General features: G+C 37.0%; 1 protein-coding gene across 5 annotated transcripts in view; it reads right to left on the bottom strand.

The window, feature by feature from the left end:
- The window catches only part of apbb2b (amyloid beta (A4) precursor protein-binding, family B, member 2b), a 58,027-nt gene that overhangs the window by 23,006 nt on the left and 17,785 nt on the right, over nt 1–17,236 (bottom strand). For all 5 annotated transcript variants that reach the window (XM_051890514.1, XM_051890533.1, XM_051890524.1 and 2 more), the window contains exons 3-5: nt 12,217–12,347; nt 11,925–11,970; nt 9,003–9,953 (exon numbers count right to left, since the gene is read on the bottom strand). In XM_051890514.1, coding sequence (XP_051746474.1) covers nt 9,003–9,951 — 949 coding nt within the window. In that variant the 5' untranslated portion in view covers nt 9,952–9,953; nt 11,925–11,970; nt 12,217–12,347. The remainder of the gene's footprint in view (nt 1–9,002; nt 9,954–11,924; nt 11,971–12,216; nt 12,348–17,236) is intronic.

The following is a 17,236-nucleotide window of genomic DNA, read 5'->3' as shown; positions in this document are numbered from 1 at the left end:
GTGTAAATAGTGTAAAGTAGTCATGCCTTGCAAAAAATAAATACTAGCATCTACCGTGGTATAAACGGTACAGCAAAATCTCTATTGGTTAAGACGTTTCTATTGTAGCATGGTCCCGTGACTCCCGTCATACTGCCCAGCCAGTCTCCCACTATATGGACACTGTTTATATGGACATTTCAAGTGTCAACCAAATAATTAAAACTGCCTAAATAATGAGTCACTTAATCTCAGTGAGTTTCTGTGGGTTATGAGTGCCCTGTAAAGCATTATGTTGCTAAACGATTGTGTTTTAACTGTTCATTGTCTATGGCACAAAAATCAAAGAAAACATAAATACTGAAGTGTTCATCCATATCATGATATATCCAAGTGAAACTGCTTCTTAAATAAGAAAAAATATAGGACAGGACCTGATTTTGTTCATATGAGGGCAAAGAATTAAAAATAAAATAATGCACAAATAAATCATTTATAATTAATACTGTAATATTCCATTTCAACAATGAAGACACTTGTCCATAAATAGAATCATTTTGTGTAATACTGGCTTGTTGATACCAAGAATAGGTTTTTGTGCAACTGGAAGACTATCATACTGTAAAATCTTTCTCTCACACAACTTTGTCTCGAACTTGCTACTGTTCTGTCTGTCTTCGCTCAGCAGCTGGGAATGTTTGTTTCATGTTTCAGATGTTAGTAAGAGCATTATTCACACAATGCAATCTGGGCGAGGAAAACCACACATATACACAGTAAACCACTGCAGTCTGCTACTCACACATATGCTGAACAGATTCAAGCCAGGAAACACGTCCTCACCAAAACCATGAAGCCATGACATTCGGTTTGTGTGTTTAAAACAACTCTAAAGAGATTCTCAAAAGACCTTGTGTCAATTTACACACAATCTATGAAATCTACCACCACAAAATTAATATAGAAAATGACTAACAACAGTGAAATAAACAGCTGAGATACAAGTGATAAAATCTCCTCCATGCTCCAAGTTGATTTACTGTTGTTTCTAGGCTTTCCTACTCATTCCCTGCCACTTAGTATGCAAAAAGCAATATGTCAAATGAGCAGAATGTCCGAATACTCAGTAATGATGATACTGTAGACAAACAATACCCAGATTTGTACTGGATCTGTTTTGAAGTGTTGCAGACAGTGGACACTTTGCTATCCCATTTGGTCACAAGAGCCATTAGGTTTGAAATGTTATCCCAATGGCAGGGAAGTGAAAGTGCACATGCTATAGGTACCAAGAAAGTTGCTCCTCATCCATAAACACCAAAGTAATTTGTTGACATGTTGAAGGTCATATAGGTCAAAGAAGAGTGCCAACATGGTGGATGTAGTATGTCCGGGAATTACCCTGGATAGTCCACATTGAAATCTCATTGGTCCAAATTCCTGCTCCACATAGCTGTATTGAATTCGCTTTCACTGTTGATATAAAAATAACTTGCTGCATCATGGCTGGTTAAAACATGGTAGCCTGTCAATAGGATATAAGTGATAAGAATTCATGCTGTAAAAACAGCAATTTATGCTGTTTGAACATCAAAGATGCAGTAACATTTACTATTGTTCATCAAATTTTTCGCAGGTGAAATGATGTAATTTCAATAGGAATCCTAGTTATTTAACTTTAACTAGCAGAAGATTTCCCCACAAAGATTTTGCATCGAGTTCAAGTACCACATTAACCAACAGAAAGCTGCTTTGTTTGAAAGTGCCTTCTGTGAGCTGTTTTACACATCGCTAGATTTTTGAAAAATTTACATTGACCCTTGTTTGGCCACAAAATTTTACTGAAATTTTGCTAATGTGACCATACCTTAAAAACATGGGTAAAAAAAATACAAAAAGATAATCTATAACAGACCTTTTAACTACACAGGTTTCTTCGGGCATCTTTATTTACAAAGTGTATGAAACAAATAAAGTGTAAATTAAAATAATACTATTATGTTTTTCTTTTTTTTATTATTAATATTATAATTAGATTTTATTCTTTATATTTTATGTTCTTTTTCATTTTAGTTTAACTGTCATAAATCTTAAATGCTTTGGAGCACAGAATTACGTTTGGTGTCTTTTTAAATAAAACATGACAGATTATTGCTTAAGTGAACAAAACAAAAAAAAGCTATAGAAGTTTAACTTTATTTTTATGAAAAATGCACAAATTTTATATGAAATATATATTTTCCAAAACATGTTTTACTCTAAAACTGTAAATAAATCATGAAACATAATTCTGAACAGGTTGTGCTCCAAAAAATTAGCTTTCAGTAAGATTTTGTTTGGATGCAATACCAAACGCTTCCACTAGATAAAATTCGCATTTCCAATGCGGTCATTTTTGACCGCGAACAATTGTGTGAAGAGTGACCTTTTCAGGACCATTTAACATTTTTTTGTGTGTGTTCCCAAAACCTTTACCAAGTTTTGTACAATTCCAACGAAGTAAAAAAATTCTAAAAAAAAAACAAAATTTTTCGGTCAAAAATGACCAAATCGATTTTTATTCATTTTTATTTCAGTTTTAGTTATTTTATTAGCATATATTAAGTTTAAAACTAAATTAACCAAGACAACTAGCTAAAATAAAATAAGTTTTGTATATTTTATTATATTTAAGTTAACATTCATTTTCTTTCAAGTAGAAAAAATTTAATTTTATGGTTTTAGTTAACTATAAAGGAGTAAAACAAAGTTCGAAATACATGAGCAGCGATATACTGTAATCGAACTTCTGATGCCGTCCACACTGCTGAGAGCGATGGTTAGATGAATATGTAAAAATGTTGCGCACTTTCCTCTCAGTAACAAAATAAACACAACAAAATTGAGAAACTAGCAAGGATGTGTTTATAACACTTTCTAAAATAGATTGCTTAAATTCAAGCAGCTTTATCGTATTAAACATGAAAATCAGTGTCAGCCTCTCATTTCATCAGAAGTACAACTTCGATTTCTACTATAAAGCAGCTCTCCAATTTTCATGTTTTCCTTCGCGGACGTCTGACTTCTACGGACTCGAGAGGAGAAATGAACTGGAAATGATTTTCAGAGTGAAAGAAGATGGAGCCTCAGCGCACACCTACCTTACATAATGCCCACGGACCAATGGTAGTATGAAGGTGTTTACCAGCTTCCAGAAAGTTTGCTTTGGCAAGCTGTTTCGAACTTCCAAAACGAACTCCAAACGAACTTCGTTTTGGCCTGATTTTGTTCGAAATTACGTCACATCACGTTCTTCGATTTCGTTTGAAGTATATCGGGGTCTTAATAATAACCCTGTGAGTAACATGTTGAGGCAGAGTTGAGTAGCCTCACTGTTGCTCTCAGGCATGTCTCACTTTAATGAGACTTAATAATTAGCCAACAGAACTGACTAACTGAGTGAAACAGCTATTAGCCAGCACTAGTCATGTATGGCTAATCTAATCTCCAAGCATGCTAAGTGAACACAAGTGCATATTAGAAACGTCTCCTGTACCTAAGTTCCCTTTTAGTAAGACAGTGAGGCACTGCAGTACAGGAGCTGTAGTGTTCTTTAATACTGAGTATTATGCCAAGGTGCATTCTGGGGACTTGTAGTCCCTAATATATATAAGTGGGTCACTACAGCTGCCTAAAAACCTCATGTAGTTCTCTGAGACAACAAAACCTTCATACAGATTCAAATACAAAGAAATAGAGGCAATAATCAGGTTGACATTTAATGATTTTTTGGATTTTTCAGCAAAAATGACAGCCAGTTCATTTCAAACACATAGGTAAATAGTGTGTTAGCATATACTGTAGTTACTATCCTCAGCCTAGTTTTCTATGCTAGATCTAACATTCGACCCACTTTCGATAATGTCTCTCTTTCTGCATTCTATAAAGCATGTGGCGGGCAGAGGGGGAGGGGAGGACAGCTGTAAAATTCGTGCACACACGCACACACGGACCCGAAGTGCCATGAACATATGCACAAACTTTAGTATTCAGCACACAGCTCGTGACACCCTTCACCTGCATCCTCCCTCCTTCCTTATCTCTCTTCTCCGCCTGCATTTATGAGCATGCACACGCAACAGAGACGCGTAGCTACATGCGCAGCACTGACTCACAACCAGACACACCGACACGCAGTACCTACCCTCGTAATTCACTATAACAATGGCCAACATGTAGTCTTTACCCAGCATCATGACTGAGCAGCCGCAAGAAGAGAGGATGACATGAGAAGAGGGAGGAAAGCAGAGGTAGAGCCGGAGAGAGACAGAGGGGGTGAGCGACTGATGGAGAAAGGGAGAGGGAGAGACGGGGTGGGTGAGAATGCGAGAGCAACAGACTCTGTTTATTTGCTGTTTATTTTTTATCTAAATCTGGCAGGAAGAGAGATATCAGCTTCCTGTCAATTCGGGACACACGATTGGTCACCCGGCTAATCAAACCCACCTCCTTCGCCGAATGTTCTGTCACCCCGGCAACCCCGAGATCATTTTTCCTGCAGTGTCACCCAACGCGTGGTCATGTGACCTTGGTATGACAAGACACAGAAATGGTGGGAGAGGGATGGATGTGCAGGAATTGTGCATAACAGTCTGCTCCTGCGATGCCAGCTAACATCTGGGTGTAAAACCAGTTCGCAGCTGTCCATTACCCACCATGCTGGCTGAACAGACCTGCCACACACTTGTGAGGTTTTCCTGTCTACTGAGAGAGGTATTGACAGACCCTGTGTCAATGCTAGACTTGTTTGAGTGACAGTCGACGGCAGAGAGGAGACTCATTACCACAGAAACAGCCATTTTGACTCACCACGAGTGACACTACAAGAAATTCAGCACCATTTATCTTAGTCAAAAGCATGTACTACGTGGGTTGCACCCAGAAATAAAAATTACTTACACATCCTCATGTTGTAACAAACCAGAGCATGTGAGCGAAGCGGAGCGGTGTGACGCTCTACGCTCAGTCGCTCACGGCCCAAGCAAACACTCCACTCATTTACCGCTCACGCTCACCGGTTAAACGACGTTTGCTCAAATCCCGCTCTGAAATGAAATTTATATGTACTAAACGTCTTTCTGTTTGTAATGAATTTCTTGAATAAATGTCTCAATTGCAGTAGGCCTATAGATAACAGTAATGATATTTGTGGCAATGTTGTATTAAAGTGGTATAAATGACGTGACTTGACTGGATAGTGCCGAATTGCAGAGCTGATGCAAAGATATCTACATTGCTATGATCAGATGCTTTCTTTACTGCTTTTTTTTCTCACCGCTGTTATTTTTGTTGTATGTTTATTTTGTTATTGAGAGGAAAGTGTGCATCACCTATTTACATAATGATCTAAACTGCAATCTCATCAGCATTTGAGGTGTTGGGATGTGATCACCCAAAAATGAAAATTCTGTCATTAATTACCCACCTTCATGTTGTTCCACACCCATAAGACCTTCAGTTCATCTTCAGAACACAAATGAAGATATTTTTGATGAAATCCGAGAGCTTTCAGTCCCTTCATTGGGAGCAATGCAATTTACACATTCAAGGTTCAGAACGATAGGAAAGACAACAGTAAAGTAATCCATGTGACTCCAGTGGTTTAATCTTAACATTATGAAGTGACACAAGTGCTTTGTTAGCACAAACAAACATAATTTACCACTTTATTTACAAAAATATTGACCTGCAATCCAGAAGGGGAGCACTACGACGCATGCGTGTTGTGTTGACTCATGGCCGAAAGTTGTTCCGTGAATATGCTTTGGATAATATTATTTTGTAAATATAGAGGTAATTATGTTTTTTTGTTCTTGTTTTTGTTTTTTCCCACAACCAAAGCACTTGTGTTGCTTGATAAAACCGAGGTTAAACCACTGGAGTCACATGGAGTACTTTAATGATGTCTTTCCTATTGTTGTGGACCTTGAAAGTGTAAATTGCGTTGATCCCATTAGAGGGACTGAAAGCTCTCGGATTTCAGGGTCTTACGGGTGGGGAACAACATGAGGGTGAGTAATTAATTACAGAATTTTCATTTTTGGCTGAACTAACCCTCTAACTTTGATGTTTACTGTGCATTTATGTATAAGGTTCACAACTTCATTAAAACAATATTTGAACTCCATAACCTTAGACCAATTGCTTATTTCACATATTCTCGAACCAGCATCTCACAAAGAGCATTCTGGGTTGAGCGAGCAGCCCTGAGAGGAATGAGCTCTACTCCGCTCACATGCTCTGTTCCAAACCTGTATAATTTTTCTTCTGTGTAACACAATAGGAGATATTTTGAAGAATGCTGATGCTACTTTTTTCCATACAATGAAAGTAGACACTAAGAACATTTACATGCGCAGTTATAATAATAATAATAGCTGCATAGTCACACTAAAATCTTCATCTGTCTGCTCAAACATACATGACAATGTGCAATTGAATATTTTATGAATAAAGCACGTCACCTCGGCCACCTGTAGTGTGATTAACTTGTATACATGTTGGATGATACCAAGCTACAGTGTTATTATCTAGGTCTGTTAGTCAATTTTGCAAATAAATACAAATTTAAATGTAAAAAGTACAAAAATATTATCTACAACAGATGACCACACAGGCACCACTTCATAATATTTAGCAACAAGATATATAAAACAAAAGTGTAAAATTAAATAATTACTATAAAACCACCAAACAATATAAGCGAATAACCAGTTATTTTAGTATCATTACTAGAGATACTATTTTAGTTTTTATTCATATGTTGAATTAGTTTTTTAATTTTTTTATTTTATCATTTTAACGTTAGTTCAAGTTGTAAACATTTTGTTATGTTTTTGTAATTTTCTTTAGATTTTTGCAGGTTTTTAAATGCAATAGTTTTTATTCATTTTTATTTCAGTTTTAGTTGGTAGTTTTAGTAGACTAGATTAATCAAATTAAACTAAATGAACCCTGTCAACTAGCTGAAATAAACAAAGTTTAAGTTTTTTTATTTTATTTTATTCTATTTTTAGTCATCTCGACCACCTGTAGTGTGATTAACTTGTATACATGTGGAACGACACCAAGTTACAATTGCATTATCTAGGTCTGTTAGTCCACTTTGCAAAAAAAAAAAAAAAAAAATGTTTACATGACATTTTAAGAAAATTAATTATTGTTTTAATCCAAATGAAATCAGGCACTTAACAGTAACCAGTGCCTGTCAAACTTCAAAAAAGCACTAAAAATCCCTCACCTGCAACTCTCAAATTTCACTTGTGAGCTTTTTTGTACTTTTTTGAGCTTTATAGCTAATGGTCACTGTCCACTATCATTGTATGGAAAAGAGTAGCATAAAGATTCAGCTTAACTTCTTATTTTGTGGTTCACATCTTACAGGTTTGGAATGACATGAGAGACAAAATGTGAATTTTTGGATGAATTAACACTTTTAAAAATTACATTTTTAAATGACAATTTAAAAAAAAAAAAAAGGTACACAAAAACACACAAAATAGTAAACATCCTTTTGACAACCCTTACGAAAAAGAAGTTTATTCAAGTGTGCTATTAGTATACTTCTTTTAAACTAAAATGAAAAGAAAGAAAAGAAAAGAAAGTATACTTTGGCTACTTTTTATATACTTCTCAGAAATAAACTTTATGTACTTCTTAGAAATATACTTAAACTTGCACTTATACTTGACTTATACTGACAGAAAAGTCTAAGTATACTTGGCCTAAGTCTTCTTATCAAGATATACTTAAAAGTATAATTAAGTATACTTAGATTATGGTTGTGTTTAATCTTTTGATTTAGTAGCCTATCAAATACTTTTTCACTTAGTTTTATATACTGTCTTATAAATGTACATTGTTTGAAAATATTGATTTATAAAGAAAACAGATATATAATAAAGCGATCATCAAATATTAAACAGCATGTAAATCAAAACTGCCTAACGTTGCTGAATGAAATGTCGACCCAGGACGAGCTACAGGACTGTGAAGCTTTGGGGCGTGTTTATGGACTCAATCTTTGTTTGATCATCGTTCTGAATCACATCTGGACATAGTCTTTGACAAAAATGTGATTTTCTCAGCTTTTTGTTTAAAATGTTCCCTTTTTTAAATTAACCCACATTTAAATTAACCCACATTTAAAAAATGATTCATGAAGCTAGAATAAAATGTTTTTAAAATGGAAAGAGTTAAAGTACAGTTAAAAGTATTTCAAGTATGAAAAATAATACCTAAATAGGAACTTAGTAGTATACTTAAAGTGCAAAAATAATATATAAAAAATAAGTAAACTATAAGTGTTGTTAACTATATATGTTATGTTCACTTAAAGAAAACTTACATGGATACTTGCACTAAACTAGTAGTTTACTGAGAGTATATTTCAAAGTGTACTTTCTTATACTAAAAATGTACTACTAGTATTAAAATAGTAAACTACTAGTATACTTATAAGTTCACTTGTAGTACAGATGCAGTACAAATGAGAAACGTAGCTGTGAACTAGTTGTGTACTTAAAGTTTACTACTGTTGCACTTAAATGTATACTTAAACGTATACTTCAATTGGGCCAATTTAGTCCCAAGCGGTACTGAAATAGTACACTTACAAGTTTACTACTAGTACATTAATATTAGAATATTTACTACATAAAGTATACTTAAAAAATATACTTGAACATTACTTAAGTATACTTGATAAAATGAACTTGAAGTATACTTCTTTTTCGTAAGGGAAGTTTTCCTCACAGCCTCAAACCAGACACACACTTTGCTGCGTTTACCTAGATCACACTCCAGTGAAGTGAAAAGTACAAACACACCAAAACCTCTCTGCCAACGCACTTCAGTCAAATTGAAAACCACACATACCACATCAGTGCGCCATATCCACTACACTAGGCCAAAACACACACACCAAACCACACTGAGAAGACCAGCAAGCTACACACTTAACGCTTTGAATGTGTACTACTGACCGCTCTCTTCTGGTGAGCCCAGTGATGCACTGTCCTGTGACAATGTGGTCCAGCTGGACTCCTCGTCACTGTGTGGAAGGTTCTGGATGCGGTTTAGTGCCCGGTCTGTCTTGGCTCCTGTCCGTGGTCGGTCTTTTTTCGTCTCCGGTGAGGAAGAGGAAGATGAGGAGCCGACAGACAGGAGGGGCGTGTCCTCAGGGCTGTGCGGTTTCTGTGGAGATGAGGGGCAGGGATTCTTCTCTTTCTCCAGCAATGGCTTAGTGACATCCTCATCCTGCACATCAGGCAGTTCGTATGACAGGTCATCCAGGCATGACTCCAGGTAACTCTTGGTCTTAAGGTGCTCAGGGGACTTCCTGTCTGAAACGATCTCAGTTTTCTCGGACAGAATGAGCAGGTCATCACAATACTCCACACGATCCTCCTCATTACCGTCATCATCAACCAACTCATTAACATCCTCATCAACAAGCTCATTGTTGGGGTCAAAGTCACTGTGAACGTCGTCAACGTTAGACTCACTGTCGAGGCTTAATTCCTCAACGTTCCTCAACTCATCATTGATGTTGAGCTCGGATTCGCCAGCTGTGTTTCCATCTTCGTCTTCTTCGGTGGTGTTCTTGTTGTGATCCTGTCGCTCCGCAGCTTTACGTAACTGATTTGCACCATTTTTGGCCAGTTTAGGGTTGGCAGTAGTTGCTGAAGATGACGACGGTGGCGTCACGCCTTCGCCGAGTCCCATCGCACTCTGAATGCTTGTGAGTGCATACTTCTTTCGGCACTTTGGGGGCGTGGCCTGGCCTGGTTTGATGACATCACCACTTAGCAGTTGATTGTGTGAGGAACGCAGGCTGAGGGAATTGGGCGGAGTTGCAGAGGGCCCGTTGCGATTGGCTACGTCCACAGAGGGGGAGGGGTTATGTGGTGAGGGCACGCAGACTGACATCATGGCTAAAGGGAGAGAGTGAAAAAGCAGTCAAAATCACACTTAAAGGGATAGTTCACCAAAAAATGAAAACGACTCCATAATTTACTCACCCTCAAGCCATCCTAAGTGTATATGACTGTCTTCTTCACAATCAGAGTTAAATCACGACAGCCATACGCATTTGACTTATGTCTAAAAAGCGTTAACTTTCGCGACGTAGTACACAATGCCATGACGTTCTACACTATGTCCTACGTTATAACGCGTAGTATGCCATGTCATTGTGTGGTACGTTGTGGAAGTTAACGCTTTTTAGATGTCGAATGCGTATGGCTGTCACGCAAGAAGCTTGTTATTTTACTTTATAAAGTTTTAAATAAGGATATTTGTCTTACACAAATGCATCGATTCGCTTCAGAAAGCCTTTATTAACCCCCAAGAGCCACGTGGAGTACATTTTATGATTGATGGATGCACTTTTTTGGGGCTTCAAAATCTCATCCTCCAATCATTCCCATTATTAAGCTTGGATGAGCCAGGATATTTTTAATACAACTCAGATTGTGTTTTGCTGAAAGAAGAAAGTCATATACACCGAGGATGGCTTGAGGGTGAGTAAATTATGGGGTAGTTTTCATTTTTGGGTGAACTATCCCTTTAAACATTCAGTGCATTCAACAATAGATGGACAAATGCAAAAAGTAAAAAAATCAACAAATAACTACAATATATTCTTGATTTTTTTTTTTTTTAATCTAAGCAGAATTCCAAGTCATTTTTAGGTCAAGTGCCTGTATTAATCAAACTAAAGCTGCTTTTTAGGCACAGTTTAAAGCCCTTGTTTTTGTCCAGTGGTTGATTGACATATGAGTAGGCAGCCCTTCGCTGTTGGTCAGGATGCGTCAAGACAGATTAGGTGTAAACAAGGTCAAAGAAACCAAATTAAGCAATGCAAAAAGAATTTAAATGTGGATCACCCACAATTTCCTTTATTAAATGTGAAGGAATATAAAAAGATGATAACACTGCAGATAGATCGACACTCTGACTGAATCAGCTATGACGGTCATGAAAAGCTTATTTGTCTTTGCTCAAGCAGCTCTGCAGACTGTGCTGCTTCTGTGCTACCAAACTGAATTACCACATTTAAAATCATCTTAATCCGGCGAGAATTGAATGTGATTATAGCTGATTTACAACCCAGTGCTTCATACTATCATGCGATTGGGTGGAAAATTAAATCAGGTTCATGCCAAAAGTTGAGCTGATTTTTCTAATGCTCAAAGAGCAGATTCAGAGGCAGTACATTCACTAGGAAAGAGGATGTAACCAATCACACAGTAATCTGACATATTATAAGACAGATGGACACACACAGGGCTCCAGACTGTGACAAAAAAAATTTGAGATTTAATTTAAATTTAAAATCTAGTCACCATTGGCAACAGTAGGGAACTCTTTATACGCCTCCATATTAATTTAGTCAAATAACATCTTTTTATGAGTCAGGAAACATACTCATTCAATGAATCATTTAGAGCTGTTACAGAATTCACAACTGATTTCCTCACTGAACTGTAAGACATTTTTGGTTGTGTCCGATATTAAATTAACTGAGAACTGGTAATGTGTACAGTACTTTAAGTTTGTCAGTCCATTTACTGACATGTTAATAACAACATGAAATTAAAGATACAGATTCACTTAAGGAATAAAATATTAAATTGTATTCTAAAAACATTAAAAATTGCAACTGAATATTTTTAGTTGTTGTCTAGCATAGTGAGACCTAATTGTAAGGTTGAATTGACAATGTTTGGGAATAACACTGTCAGACGATGTTGGATCAACGCAACATTTGATTTTTTTAAAAGAGGCAAAAATATTCAACCATCTATACAGTGGTTCTGTAAAATTGCAATTAACAAAAGCAATTAGTCTCCTAAAAGATTTATTTGAATAAAATCATGTCCTGAAAAAAGGGGCTGTCTGACCTTGTACAGGTTTTCTCGTTGAGCCAAAAAAGCTGCCAATGTAATTCTGCAACAACAACAAAAAAATAATGATACAATTATCTTCTTATCATCTGCAGACAATCCACAAACACATATGCATGCGAATGCAAAAGTAACACAGTATAAATTCAATATATGCTGTAAACTTTATGTATTAATTCACAATTGCAAATGTGCAGCTTCAATTTTAGTTTTGTAAAGCACAACACATAATATCTGTATAACATCAAAGGTTAATACAAACATTCAATGAGCAGGCAGTCATACTCACCAGGGAGCTGAGGATTGTGGGTATTTCCACAGAGCCTCCTGGGCCATGGTGTAGAATCAGTGCATCATCAAGGTTTTGGGAAATCAGTACCAGCTGAGTATATCACAATGGAAGCACTCAAGAAATATGTTCTGAACACAATAAAAAAAAAAAAAAGGATGAGAAAATAGATAGATATGGAAATTTTTACTAAATGCATTTTCACTACGCCCATCCCTCAACTAAGGTTAGTGATGTGTGAGTGTGTGTGTGTGTGTGTGTGTGTATCTTCTGGGACATCTCCTACTGTGTGTGTGTAAACAGCATGGGGTGGAAATATGCATCTGGAGCACAATGACAAAAATAACTGTCAGGGTGGAGACACAAACAGAAACACACATTCAATCTCAAGGGGAATCACCTAACCGGATGGTGAATATGAATGAAATTATTTTTCACTGCACACATCAAAGGACATACATGTCTAAATATTATAACCAAAAATAACTAGGGCTGGGTGATACATCAGGTATTTGTGATGGTTTCGATAAAATCTGACTTTAATCGGGACAGATCTAGGCATGGGCAGGGGTGAGATGAGCCCACCCAAACGTCTGCCTTGCCCACCCAATCAGAATTTAGGCACAGATAGTGTTAGATAGTGTAGTTTTTTTTTTTTTTAATTTTTTTATGATTTGAGCATTGATCAAATTAGAGCATTGAAAAACAATCTGAGGTGGGCTGTGTGTAGAGAAGATTAATGAAGGGCTGTAGAATGTCCCAACCAATCAAAAAATAACACTAGAAAATTGCAGTATATGAAAGTCTGTAGCGGAAAAGCAAAGGCTGACGATCACACAAGCGAAAACGGGCATGTTGTTGCTGTTAATGCAACACATCAGTCTAGCGCATGTTTACATTGAAAAACAATGGAAAAGTAGAGCAGTGGAATGGAAAAATATATTCTGTGTGAACAAGTTGCGGTCGGTAGCATTTGTATAAAATAAAATGGTAGCATTTTATTTAAAGTGAATATTTGTATATTAAGTTTCCTAAAGTGTGTTTCATTAGGCTAGCTTTACGATCCTTCCCTGTCTCATTACCAGTGAGCATAGGTGCGGTGACATTAGCAAAATTTCGGGTGAAATCTCAAAGACAAAAAAAGTCACTTTCTAACCAAGCAGCTTTCTGTTGGTCAGCATGGCAAATCCAAGTGACCATCTTGAACCCATTGCAAAATCTGTAGGGGAAAGTCTTTCGCCCTCATGCGACATTTGCAATTGAGCGGATTCCAATTGGAAAGGTTATAGCCCACAAAAATTCAACAAACAATGGTAAATGTGACCGGACCTTATAAGTAATAAGACAGATGTTTTAATAGCTTGATCACCTCTCACTTAAATTTCAGGAATATACGCATTTCAAAGAACCCACTCATAATTATGATTCAACAGTTAGTTTGAGGCATTACTCAAATGTATACTGAACTCTCTGCATGCGATTTGGATTACAATGCTTTAGCAAAAATATGTGTAAAGAAATATTGCTATTTATTACAATGCATGTTTAAATGCTGCATATAAATGATTCAATATCATTCTTCTTTGTGTTAATGAAAAACAGTGGAAAATCAGCCTGAAAAGTAATTAAAATTACTGTATTCACTTTATATGATATGGACATTTTAAGTCATTTCAGAGTAAATACATAAATATTAAGATAGAATGTTATTGGATAACATATTTTCATATCGCAAAGCTTTAAAAATGACAAGAGTGTTTGTTAATTAGGATGGGGAGAGGGTAAAACAGATACAGACAGATACAGAGTGAAAGAAAGACAGATAAGTGCTGAGATTTTGATTTGGTTTGCCATTTTGTATCCAGGCATAACCAATAACAGAAAACAAACAGAAGTAGAGCAGTTCAGTGTGTGTGAGAGTGTGGTGAGCTTTAATTAGAGATTTTCGTGTGGTGGCTAACCTCCCTGAGGTCCCGCTTTTTATAAACATGCATCTCTCTCTCTCACTCAGGAGGCTGCCGTACTCATGACCTTAAAGAAAGGCTGTGTGTGTATGTTTGAGTACATAAATTGAACCTGACCACAATAATTGACCCTTCACTAAGCTCTACGCTCCTTGGTTACTGTTGTCTGCTGCAGGCAAGCTTTACAGAACTACCCAAAATAATGAAGTGAGGATTTCTGTGAATACTAACGTGGTTTTCAGTAAAATCCGCTCATAAAGCATTTGGGCTGGACTGAAGTGTCACAATGCAAAGTTTTTATCTGCTTATATGCTTACATCAGATTTCAAAAATGAAAATTATGTCATCATTTATTCATTCTAACCGATAAGAATTTTGAATATTCTATCATCATTTTTGTCTCTCAATTGAAAGTCCACGCGACTAAAAATTTCACATATCAAAAAGTACAAAAAAAAAGTGAATTAAGAGGTTTAATCAAATTCTGCATGCTGAAGAGACATTACAGGTGCTGGTCATATAATTAGAATATCATCAAAAAGTTGATTTATTTCACTAATTCCATTCAAAAAGAGAAACTTGTATATTATATTCACTCATTACACACAGACTGATATATTTCAAATGTTTATTTCTTTTAATTTTGATGATTATAACTGACAACTAAGGAAAATCCCAAATTCAGTATCTCAGAAAATTAGAATATTGTGAAAAGGTTCAATATTGAAGACACCTGGTGCCACACTCTAATCAGCTAATTAACTCAAAACACCTGCAAAGGCCTTTAAATGGTCTCTCAGTCTAGTTCTGTAGGCTACACAATCATGGGGAAGACTGCTGACTTGACAGTTGTCCAAAAGACGACCATTGACACCTTGCACAAGGAGGGCAAGACACAAAAGGTCATTGCAAAAGAGGCTGGCTGTTCACAAAGCTCTGTGTCCAAGCACAGTAATAGAGAGGCGAAGGGAAGGAAAAGATGTGGTAGAAAAAAGTGTACAAGCAATAGGGGTAACCGCACCCTGGAGAGGATTGTGAAACAAAACCCATTCAAAAATGTGGGGGAGATTCACAAAGAGTGGACTGCAGCTGGAGTCAGTGCTTCAAGAACCACTACGCACAGACGTATGCAAGACATGGGTTTCAGCTGTCGCATTCCTTGTGTCAAGCCACTCTTGAACAACAGACAGCGTCAGAAGCGTCTCGCCTGGGCTAAAGACAAAAAAGGACTGGACTGCTGCTGAGTGGTCCAAAGTTATGTTCTCTGATGAAAGTAAATTTTGCATTTCCTTTGGAAATCAGGGTCCCAGAGTCTGGAGGAAGAGAGGAGAGGCACACAATCCACGTTGCTTGAGGTCCAGTGTAAAGTTTCCACAGTCAGTGATGGTTTGGGGTGCCATGTCATCTGCTGGTGTTGGTCCACTGTGTTTTCTGAGGTCCAAGGTCAACGCAGCCATATACCAGGAAGTTTTAGAGCACTTCATGCTTCCTGCTGCTGACCAACTTTATGGAGATGCAGATTTCATTTTCCAACAGGACTTGGCACCTGCACACATTGCCAAAGCTACCAGTACCTGGTTTAAGGACCATGGTATCCCTGTTCGTAATTGGCCAGCAAACTCACCTGACCTTAACCCCATAGAAAATCTATGGGGTATTGTGAAGAGGAAGATGCGATATGCCAGACCCAACAATGCAGAAGAGCTGAAGGCCACTATCAGAGCAACCTGGGCTCTTATAACACCTGAGCAGTGCCACAGACTGATCCACTCCATGCCACGCCGCATTGCTGCAGTAATTCAGGCAAAAGGAGCCCCAACTAAGTATTGAGTGCTGCACATGCTCATACTTTTCATGTTCATACTTTTCAGTTGGCCAAGATTTCTAAAAATCCTTTCTTTGTATTGGTCTTAAGTAATATTCTAATTTTCTGAGATACTGAATTTGGGATTTTCCTTAGTTGTCAGTTATAATCATCAAAATTAAAAGAAATAAACATTTGAAATATATCAGTCTGTGTGTAATGAATGAATATAATATACAAGTTTCACTTTTTGAATGGAATTAGTGAAATAAATCAACTTTTTGATGATATTCTAATTATATGACCAGCACCTGTATTCAGGCTATTAGTCATATAATAACATTGGTCAATGCTCATACATAAGCAATATCTTTTTGTACTTTTTGAAGTATGAAAGTTTTAGTTGCAACTTTCAAAGGATGGAATATTCAAAACATTTATTTCTGTCTGTTTTTCACACATAGCACCTGAATGGCTTCAGAAGACTTAGAACACAGCAACGGTCTTTTCACACTGCGCTTAACCCCGGGTTATCATTGTTCTAAACATCGCTTTTAACACTGGGTAAAAGAACGTTTCACACTTGTAATTCAGGGTTAGCACCTCTTTTTACCCAGGTTATGAAACCCTGCTCCGGAGCAGGGTTAGCACCAATTTTGCAGAGTTAACCTCGCATTGTAGTGCCAAACTTGAACAGTATGAAATGATGCAGTGTTAGAATGTTACAGCTAAACGCTTAGCAACAGACAACCAATCGTGTACTCATATTTGCCTGCTTTGTACAGTCACGGAAACACTGTGCATTGTATATAAACAGTACATTCAGCGTTTGAGAGGAAAAATGTCAAATGCTGAAAGAAAACTCAACAATTTGAGTGAAGAAGAGACCGTTTCATTCTTACCTTTATAGTCCGAAATGTCCATTCAGTATAAAATCGATAGTGCAGTCAGCAATACGAGGATGCGCAATTCTAGAGCTTATGTAAACAGGTCACGTGCTGCATTTATCCAATCAATGACACTGACACAGCAAATATGCAAATAAGAAGGTTAACCCAGGGTTTAGGAATGTACAATGTAAAACATCAGCTTATGAATTCCCCGGATTAATTGTTAACCCGAGGTAAATTATGAGCAGTGTGAAATGCGAAGAAAGATAACCCAGGATTCTGTTTACCAAGGGTCTAGAATGACCCAGGGTTAAAAGCCCTCAACTGAGTCATGTTGACTAATTTTATTTAAGTTGGCATAA

The sequence above is a fragment of the Ctenopharyngodon idella genome, chromosome 1, assembly GCF_019924925.1.
Source record: "Ctenopharyngodon idella isolate HZGC_01 chromosome 1, HZGC01, whole genome shotgun sequence".
Classification (NCBI taxonomy): Eukaryota; Metazoa; Chordata; class Actinopteri; order Cypriniformes; family Xenocyprididae; genus Ctenopharyngodon; species Ctenopharyngodon idella.
The sequence above is the reverse complement of the archived record's forward strand: the minus strand, read 5'-3'. Positions and strand labels throughout refer to the sequence as shown.